At 35.0% G+C, this 10,492-nt stretch overlaps 1 protein-coding gene and 1 long non-coding RNA gene across 5 annotated transcripts; one reads left to right on the top strand and one right to left on the bottom strand.

Moving 5' to 3' along the window:
* The first annotated feature begins 536 nt into the window (after positions 1-536).
* LOC129899223 (filament-like plant protein) lies at positions 537-5,554 on the top strand. Of its 3 annotated transcripts, none has more exons than XM_055974101.1 (5): positions 537-775; positions 1,590-1,747; positions 3,096-3,279; positions 3,462-4,759; positions 5,168-5,554. In XM_055974101.1, exons 2-5 carry the CDS (start codon positions 1,637-1,639, stop codon positions 5,552-5,554), a joined length of 1,980 nt encoding a protein of 659 aa, XP_055830076.1. In that variant the 5' UTR covers positions 537-775; positions 1,590-1,636. The 3 variants fall into 3 exon arrangements, with proteins under 3 accessions (XP_055830076.1, XP_055830078.1, XP_055830077.1); XM_055974103.1 differs by lacking the exon at positions 537-775 and adding an exon at positions 928-961; XM_055974102.1 differs by lacking the exon at positions 537-775 and adding an exon at positions 971-1,193.
* On the bottom strand, positions 4,766-9,464 carry LOC129899225 (uncharacterized). Of its 2 annotated transcripts, none has more exons than XR_008769489.1 (3): positions 8,602-9,464; positions 7,262-7,890; positions 4,766-6,081 (listed from the first exon to the last, which is right to left on the bottom strand). It is a non-coding gene; the product is annotated as an uncharacterized LOC129899225 (long non-coding RNA). The 2 variants fall into 2 exon arrangements; XR_008769490.1 differs by having other exon boundaries at positions 4,766-7,327; positions 7,796-7,890.
* Between the last annotated feature and the right edge of the window lie 1,028 nt (positions 9,465-10,492).

The following is a 10,492-nucleotide window of genomic DNA, read 5'->3' as shown; positions in this document are numbered from 1 at the left end:
ATCTTTAATTATTTATGAAAAGCTAATATTATACATATAAATAATTATAAATTTTATGTATATAATTATCGGTTTGGTTCGGTTATTTATTCGGTTATTTTTTACTATAACCATAATCCAATCAAATATTATCATTTTTTCAAATTTAAAACTAAACCAAACCAAATGTCGGTGTTTTTATTCGATTTGATTAAATTTTCAATTTAATTTTAATTTTAACCAAAATTGTGAACAGCCGTAAAAAAAAGAGGGAGTAGTGTATTCGAGCAGATCTTGCAATTGAAGGAACCGAAAAGAATACAGAGGAAGCGTAGAAGTTCAGGCACACACCTCTGTCAGGTTTTTCTATGCATCAAATTATTAATTTCCTCTTTTTTAACATCATTAATTTAATTTAAAATTTCAAAATATCATTAATAAAATACGCATCCGACTTTAAAGGGCGGGAATGAAGCTGAGATTAATTTCCAAATAAACAAAACAATAAAAGGTGCTATGAAAAAGGTGCAAGACTCTGCAGCGTTTGCATTCTGCATCACATGCTCTCTGCGTCCTTTTCGTTATTCCAAAACCTAGGCTTCAATAAAAACCATAAAAAAATGGCGAAAAAAATTAATAAAAGAAGCCTTTTTTTTTTAATGCATTAGAGTGTTGTTTCCTCTGTGTTTGGAGTTATTTTTATGTATACATTTCCACTGACATTCTACAGATCTTTGACTGAGTTGGGGTTTTCATTGGTTCTGCATTCTGATTTCTCAATACCCATTATCACCTGGTATTATTGTGTTCTTACTTTTCATATCTCGCATTGTCACTGGTTTAGTGTGTTTGGATTGTCGCACTATTTTGTTGGTTCACCTTGTTAGTTGCTATGCTTTCTTACATTTTTTTTTCTTTGTTGTACTTGAATTTGCTGCACTTGAGTCTTTCGTAAACAACCTATCTATCTCCACGGATAGTGGTAAGGCGTAAACTCTGACCCCTCCAAAACCCACTTATGGGATTTCACTATGTATATTGTTGTAGTTGGAAGTGAAATTTCTCCGAGAAATGGGCTCAACTCTGATCAAGTTCAATGACCAAACAGATATTTATAAATAATTGGCCAAACGCTAGCTTAGTTTAAACCAATGGATTCCTATGATCAGACCTGGATCTGTTTTCGTTGGTTATTCATATATCCTTTTTCTCAGGTCATTTTAGTCTTACTTCAATGTTTTTGTCCTTATTGTTAATCTGGAGGGATGGTTTTTTGACTTTTAAGTGTTTTTGGTGGATTTGATGGATTCTGTTAGATGGGTATTTTTTATTTTGTAATTTCAATAATGGGATCTTTTGTTTTGTTGAGATGTTAATATTTTTGGTTCTGTTTCGGTATGTTTGGTATCAATACACTAATTTTGTTAGTGGAGTGGATTCGAAGGAAAGTAGTAAGAATGTGAAGCCAAGTTATCTTTGTTGTTGAATGACTGTAGGCATAGATATATTGATTGCATACCTTTTCATTTACGAAGTAACACAAATCTGGACCACTTACCAAAGATTTTCTGTTTGGTTACTCATTCATTAATAGTGTCATTTATATGTAGGTGGACATTGAGTAATGAGCTTGTAGGAGATTTAGTTGGTTATTGAGATGGACAAGAGGAATTGGTTGTGGAAAAGGCGATCTTCTGAGAAGAGCATTGGTGAAACTGAGAGTTCTGGTTCATTGTCTTCACATTCAGAGAGACACTCTGATGAGCAGGTATAAAGCAAATAAAAATCGAAAAAAAGAGAGGTTTTTTTCGTTTATAGGTTGTAGTCTTGATAATCTCTTTCTGGTCTTTTAATTAGTTCTGCTGATACAAAGAAGCTAATACTTTAATGATTTCTCACCGCCACATGCTTAAATCTTTATATGCATGTTTATTTCAAGCTGATATTGGTTGAGCTAAGTATGCAGCTCAATTTTTCATAGTTAGAAAGTGTTACTCTGCAAATGCTTATATCCGTGAAACTTTAGTTCTCTACAATGCCTTCTGCAAATGCTATATTTTTAAGACATTGGTTGTCTTTCGTGTATGAACTCTTCATTCTTCTCCTGCCTCTCTCCTTGAATTGTGTCTACTAGCTTTTGGAACTGTGGGTTCCAACTTTCAAGTTTCATACCTGAATATTTCAGGATCCTTCAGCTTTCAATGAACGGTTGAGAAAGTTTTTGCCATGTGAAATTTAAGTATGCCTTGTGGAAAATCACTGCAAATGATTCTATAAGGATTTGCATTGTAAGGTTCTATCTAGGCTCATGGAGTTGAGGTCAAGTCCAAATGCTTGAAAGCTTGACAAACTTTTATACTGAACCAAGATATCGATGACTTGATGGTAAAAGTGTAAGCATGCAATACAACATTAGTGTTGGAGCTAGCTATCCCCTAGTAAAAGGGTTCTCAAATGACCATTTAACATATGAAAGTTTCGTACTTATGATATCTACTAAAAGTATTAAATTATTGAGATGGTGAGAAATTTTAAGGTGTGAAAAGAGTTCAGCATGGAGTTGATTATGTCAGTCCCATATTTGTCAAGCAACCACACCTTTCATCATCTGTGAAGAGAATGTAGAGAAAAATAATGACTGCCAACTGGCTATACATTTTATATTGTATTAGCTAATATAATGATTAACTTTATTCAAACTTGATGCTGTTGTGTGCCACACTCCCAGTCTAGAGATACAATGCACAGAAAAATGTGTTACATGAAACCATTGATAACTTTAGGATTGAATGTTTCTGCTTTTGACAGGTAAATTTATACATATGCATAAACAGAAAAAGGACACCAAAGAGGGGTAAACTGATTATACATGTGTTTTGATAAACTGAGAAAAGACACAAGTCAAAAGTTTCAAACCATATCAACCGATTGTCAATAATAGTACCTTTACGTCCTCAAAGCAAAACTATCCCCCCTCAAGTAAATTTCTTCCTGATTTGGCCACCATTCACCGGTTTTGTTTTCTCTTTGCCTTTTTTTCCCTGGTAATTCCTTGTCAGTGCTTGTTAACTTAGGTTTCCTCACTTCAACACTTGCATTTCTGTTTTATGGAGCAGGATCAAACTCCAGATAACGACAACCAGTTACCGGAAGTAACCTCAAAAGTTGCAACTATTGGTCATGAAGCCAAGGAAAGTCCAAAGAAGTTGATAGAAAAGCTATCAGCTGCTCTAGTTAATGTTAGTGCAAAAGAAGACTTAGTTAAGCAGCATGCTAAAGTGGCAGAAGAAGCTGTTGCAGGTATCTTCCACCGTGCCCTTTCTTCCACAGTTTTCAGTGCAATCTTAGAAATAGTACTGTCTAGACTATTTCCAGCCCTTTTTTCTTTACATGAATCACATGCGTAAATAGTTTTTTAGAACTTGTTCCGATCAATCATGCATTTTTTCTTGATTAGTTCCATGTTTTTGTAATATTGGTAGGTTGGGAAAAGGCAGAAAATGAGGTTGCAGTTCTAAAGCAGCAACTTGAGGCAGCTGTGCAACAGAACTCGACTTTGGATGTTCGCGTCAACCATCTTAATGGTGCTCTCAAGGAATGTGTCAGACAGCTGAGACAAGCTAGAGATGAGCAAGATCAAAGAATTCAAGATGCAGTGGTAGAGAAGGAAAAAGAATGGGAGTCTGTAAAAGCTGCACTTGAAAATCAGCTACTTGAGCTCCAAACACAAGCAGAGGCTAGTAGAACTGGTTCTCCTGTTTCTACTGATCCGAATGTTCTTGTCAGGCTCGAGTGTCTAGAGAAGGAGAACACAGCTCTCAAACTTGACCTTTCATCTCATTCAGAGGAGTTGCAAATTAGGAGCATAGAGAGGGACTTGAGCAACCAAGCAGCAGAAACTGCTAGTAAGCAGCAGTTAGAGAGCATAAAGAAGGTGACCAAGCTTGAAGCTGAGTGTCGAAGACTACAAGCCTTGGCTCGCAAATCATCCCTACTCAGTGACCAAAGATCTTCTGCTGTTTCATCTTTCTCTGTTGAGTCCTTCGCCAATAGTCAATCCAGTAGTGGAGATCGACTGAAGACAGTCGACACTGATAGCCACATGCTGCGCAAACTGGAAACAAGTGAATGTGATCATAGTTGCTCTGATTCATGGGCATCAGCACTAATTACTAAGCTCGATCAATTTAAGCACGACAAAGCTATGCCTAAAACTCTTGCTGCCCGGTCTTTGGAAATTGACATGATGGATGACTTCTTGGAGATGGAGAGGTTCGCTGCAGTATCTGAAACTGTGAATAAAGCCTCTTCACTTACATCTGATGCTGTTGCCGATGACTCATCAAGTGAAGAGAATCCCCTGGCAGGAGAATGTGAGACCCTTTCACAAAGGGTGGTTGGATTAGAGCAAAAGCTGGAGAAGATTGAAGCAGAGAAGGCTGAACTGGAAAATGCTTTAAGTGAGAGCCAAGATGCCCTTAAGGTGTCCGATTTGCAGCTTAAGGATGCTCAAATCAAGTTAGAAGAGCTGCAGAAGGAGCTAGATGCAGTGAATGAGTCAAAAGAGTTGCTTGAATTTCAACTTTTTGGCATGGAAGTAGAAGGAAGGACTATGTCTGCAAACATTGCTTTTTTAAAGACAGAAGTTGAAAGAGAACGATCCTTGTCATCTGATAAGGAAACTAAGTGCCAGGAATTGGAACATGAACTACAAAGAAAATCCCAGGAATTTGAACTTCAACAAGCTTCTAGTTCAAATGGTGAATTGAAAATAAAGCAGGTAACGCTTGTCTCAACGAATTCTTTTTCTGTTGTTCAAAAGTCTTCACAACAACAACATACCTAGTGTAATCCCATAAGTAGGGTTTGGGGAGTGTAGTGTGTACTCAGACCTTATCCCTACTTTGTTAGGTAGAGAGGTTGTTTCCGATAGACCATCAGCTCAAGTAAAAGCATGACAAAACAGTTCGAAAAAGGAAAACAGCAAGAGAGAAGAAGACAAGACGAAATAATAAAGAAAGCATGACGAAGCATACTAAAAAAGGAATAGTCACTACAACAAAGAATACAATAATTAAAGTGCAAGAAACATCAAATAGTAACAGAAATGGAATAGCAAGAAACCACCAAAGTAATACTACGACTTCTAGTTTTGAAGCTCTTAGATTCTAAGCTTTTCTATTTGCAGGAGGATTTAGCTGTAGCTGCTGACAAGCTTGCAGAATGCCAGAAAACAATTGCATCCCTTGGGAAACAGCTTCAATCACTAGCCACTTTAGAAGATTTCTTGATAGACACAGCAAATCTTCCTGGATTTTCTGGGGAAGGATCAGTTGTGGCTGGAGCTAGTGGAGAGGAATGGAAGTTACATGTAAACGAGACATTTTCCCGAAAAAGCAATTCAGATTCTCCAAAGATTGAGAATTCTAGTCATTCTATGAACGGAAATGAAGGAGAATCATCCTCTTCTTCGTCATCATCATCTACTTCATCAGCTACTCAAGTGACAACTTCTAAAAGTAGAAACGGTTTTGGAAAGTTGTTTTCTCGAAGTAAGAGTGGAATTCAGCTCTAAAATGTAAGAGTTGATTTGAGTGATAAAATCAAAAGGGATATGACTAGAGGAAAGCTGAGATGTAGATGTCAGTGAGGATTTATATAGCCGATTGTAATTTTCTTGAGATTGAGGTGTCATTGTTTCCATCATATTTTCATATGGTTATAAGTAGGATGGCTGATTAATTTTTGTTTAATTAGCATCATAAATGCTTTGATTGTTATGAGAATGTGCATATCTTTCAGAAAAACAGAACCAACTATGTCATATTTTAAATCTGTGCATGCAAGCTAACTTACAGATTGTAAATATTGGTTATTCAAAGAAGATTGCTCATGGGGTTTAAAAGGAAACATGCATCCCTCATGCAACGAACACCTTTCTCAGATTACTGGCTCTTTTTAATGGTCTCAAAATTGCCACTAATTTTGTATTCAAGCCATTGGACATTTTTCATAGATTCAAAAGAGGTAATTTATTATAACATGTTTACGATTTACGGGTTCATGCTCAGCCACATTAGAGACCCTTTTGATTGAATATACCTACAGGAAAGTGAAACACAACAAGATTAGTGGATCAGCTAGCTAAAATACGGAAGCAAGATGCAATATTATACTATAACTATGGCCCGCGCTTCGTGTGGTGGTGAACTGCCTCAATAATTTTACTTATGAGCATCAAATATGTGTGGTTCGTCCCAAAAAAAGTTTAGAAAATAATCAATAGGCTTTAGTACATCAAATTTTGAAAGTTGAACTAAATAAGATCCTTGTATGATGCCAATGCATACTGTATTCTATGTTGGCATGCTATCCTTCCTTCAATACATGCCATAAACATTGAGGAAAGTTTAATTGACAGATGAATGTTTAACGTATATTGCACCATTATTTTAGTAATTTCCTAAGGAAGGTCCCATCAAATTGAGCCATTATTTTCATTTTCTTTTTTGTTAGTTCAAAGGAAAAAAAAAGGCTATTGCGGTCTCAAAAACAATGGATAACAATGGAGCAATGTGCTAAGAACAAACTTGCATTTAATTTTGCAGCCATTGACTGCAACTCGAGAGTACCACAATAGGACATCCAGACATCCTAAGTGTCTCATTCGCAACCTAAGTATAGAGGAAATTAGATTCATGTCTGCTTAATTGATTCCGTCGGAAAGAAAAAAATACTAAATTTAAAGTTAACCTTTTCGTAGAATCAGTTATTCCTTAGAATTGCCCACTAATTAATTTGTCTAAAAATGAAGTAGCAAGATGAATATGCAATTGACACACTATAGATCAAAATTTTAAAGTTGAATTCTAACAAACTAAGAGGCAAGAATATAGCCCCTCATCCTTCCAGACATGCGGACATAGAGAATACCGATTTCAACTAAATACTAAGTTTCTCCCGCAATCAAATGTGAAACTATCAAATCAGTCACAAATAGAAGTGAGAGTGACTCAACTATTTTCATGACAAATAGAAAATAAAACTTTGAGAAATTTCATTATAGCAAGTACCTAATTCTCAACTTATAATAAAATAGAAATATCGTTATGCACTATTTGTGAACTCTGGCAAGATACTATAGGTTTTTGTCTCGAAAAGGTCATATAAGGAACAATTATGTCCAGAAAGGAAAAGTTTAAACACTGCATATTTCTTGATGGAAGAACACAACTGAAAATAAAGTAAAATAAGTAAATGAAGTGTAGTTTTCGAAGCTTACGATGGGTTCAATTGAGAGATTGAAATATAAGTCATCTTTTCTTCTTTCGGTACCATAGCAGGATCTCTGAACTCCAAGAGAATATAGTATAAAAATCCATCTTAGAAAGGATTATAAACAATTGTCTAAGAAAAGAGAATTAAATAAAAGAACTATACCTGAAAATTTATGTGAGATTGAAACGTTATGTCCTTTCGGGGATAGAAAAGATAAATCTAGAGCTTTCTTTTTTTTGGGGGGGTGGGGTGGGGAATTTTTTTTCTTGGGTGAGAGAAAACAAAACTCTATTATTGTCCGTCTACTTTCTCAAGAATCACCTTTTTTGGTGATATAAGTTTCTGGGAAAGAATTATGGAGACTTTCCTCTTCATTGAGTCTCCAACATTCAAATTTCAAAAAAGAAAGAAGAGAAAGAGACATCAAGTGAGTAAGTATACATTCAAAACAAATTTGATTAGAACACTTAATTTATAAAAATTGCCAACATGCTTCGGAGAACACCAACTGATATATAAAGGGTTTTGAAGTGAAAACCTTCTCATTTGAAGAAGGATGGACACCCGCAATTTCGGTGGCTCTTCAGAGGTGATTCTTTATCCACTTCACCATATAATATCTTGGCAATATACCTAACAATGGATGTCAAAACTACATCAGCCAATGACTTGAAACTAACGACATTGAAAGAAAATGAAAAAAGTATATAACTATACTTCTTTTCATTGTTCTGCACTATCAAGATACACTGCTGAGAGGTTCATAAGTTCATGTGTTTACAACTTGCAAGGTGTGATAACTGAAAGAAAGATTAAATGCCGGAAAGAGCAAACTTTAAGTTTAAGCTAAAGAATACACTCCTGATGCTTAACAGTACAATCTAAATGAAGTTCCCTGGGCAGTGCTCAGAGAGAAATCTTCAATCAGAATAGGTAGTGGTAAGAAGACAATTGGTTAGGCCAAGGACCTCTAAACCAGAGTTCCCTAGAAGTGTTTGCACTTTCTTAACAGCAGGAGGCAACTGTAGCTGATCTATGGAGCATTTAAGGGTGGAACCGCATTTTCAGGAGACCACTTAATGATTGGGAAATCAAAAATTTGGTAAAATTGTTAAAAGTTTTGCAATATTTCAAGGATCTTTCTACTGCTGAGGATAGTTTAAGGTGGGATGGTGAGAGACATGGTAATTTTACCGTCAAATCTACTGTAAGTTTGATCTCTTTACAGTCCTGTTATTATGGAGGATTATACATTCTTTGTATAGTGCTTACTATTTATATAAGATATGTTACATGTTTCCAAAAAAAAAAAAGATCCAAAATATATGCTAGCTTGTTACTCACTTGCATTTTGGGTGTTGGTCACAACTATAGAGTAGCCTGCACCAAACCTGCTCACTTTGAAGATTAAAGTTCCCTGAAGACAGCTTGGGCATGTCCTACTTTCATAAGGAAGAGATGCAAATGGAAAATCACCAAACGTTTTCTCCAACATCTTCTCCACCTGATGAATGTGCACACTATTGGTATGTTCACAATACTTGCTAAATCTAGTCCAGTAATCTCTCAAAAAGCCTTTCCATTCAGTCAAACCAGGAGAGACATTATCAAGTTCCGTTTTCATATCGACAGTGAAGCTATAATCTATTACTTCAGTAAAGTAATCATAGAGAAATGTTGATACCATACGCCCACGAAATTAAGGATACAGTGTTCTGCCTTTGGTAGTGACATAATTTCTATCCTTCTAACACTTTTATTGTGGCTGCATAAGTATAGCTTTGAGGGTAGCCTACGGATATCAGTGGGTCTAATAGCTTCATGGGCTTCTTGAGTATTCTTCACCTTCTTGAAGTATTTGCGGCCATTCTTTGAGCAGTTGAAATAGTTTTTCTTTTTACGTGGTGAATGGAGGAAAAACTACGAGGAAATTATATTTTGGTTTCATTTTTTTTTACATTGAAGATTCAAAATAGAACTTCCAATTAGAAATTGGCAAAGTTCTATAGAAATTAGGGACGAAATTTGTGACGAAGAAGAAGAGACAGCAAGGGATATAATTTGCCTAGTTTTTATAGGTAGTTTCCGAAGGGGGGCAACGGAAAGGACGCAACAGTAAGGCACGCAAGAGTTGAAGCGGTTTAAAGGTAAAGATAAAATAGAAAGAAAAATCTAAAAGTACGGAGGAAAACATAAAAGTAAATTCCTAAATTCTAAGAGTGGCACGCGTAGTGGCGGACCCAGAAATTTTATGAAGGAAGTTCAAAAAAAATTACGCATGTTAATCAGAAAAAAAATGTACTTATTCGGATTCGAATCCGCGAGCTGAGACAAGCTAAGACAAAAAATTGAAAACCCCATTTGCCACTGAGCTAGTCCTTTGGCTTATGCTCAAGGGGTTTAATGTTAAATATATACACATAAATTAAAAAATTTATCTTATACAAACAGTGTAATTTTTTAACGAAGCCCTGAATTGCACGTGGGTCCGCCCCTGGCCACGCGGGTCTAGGATTCTCTTTTATATATACTAGTTTTTGAACACGTGCATTGCACGTGTATCTTACAAGTACAAATTCATGAATGATTAGCCTATTATTTTCAAATTATGTACGTGAGAATATCCTTTATTTTCTAGAGGTTAAATTAATCAGAATTTGGGAAGGAAAAAGGTCATATAATATATGATAGTGTAAAACATAGTACTATTAATATTTTTCAAATATAATTATGAATAAATAGTTATACATATAATAATAAAATATAAGTTTATGTGAATGATCAATGTTGGGTTGCGATATAATGATTTTCTTATCAATGTCAAGATAAATGAATATTATTTGAATATACGAAAATAAGAAACAAAGATTAATTAGACACTTGTGTTTGGGTTAGATTATCATCTTCCATTCTTTTCAGAAATTTTACAGTTCATTTTCAATATAATATCCCTGTAAAATAGCAATTGTATAGATCATATTAATATTTTTGAATTACAGTTTAATAAGAGTATTGTTTAAAAAACTAATATGAAAACTTTAACCATTTATGGAAAGGAAGATCACTAATGTATAGTTTAAATAAGATATATAGATAAATTTTGTGAAATATGGATCATAGAAAAAGGACATTTGTAACACACTCTAAATGCAAGAAACGTCTTAACATTTCATTTCTTTAAATTAATCTTATAAAAATAATATATTCAGTGTAGTTCCATAAAAGAGGATTTGGA

Source organism: Solanum dulcamara, chromosome 8 (assembly GCF_947179165.1).
Source record: "Solanum dulcamara chromosome 8, daSolDulc1.2, whole genome shotgun sequence".
Taxonomy (NCBI): domain Eukaryota; kingdom Viridiplantae; phylum Streptophyta; class Magnoliopsida; order Solanales; family Solanaceae; genus Solanum; species Solanum dulcamara.
Note: the sequence above shows the minus strand (reverse complement) of the source record. Positions and strands in the feature narration are given on the sequence as shown.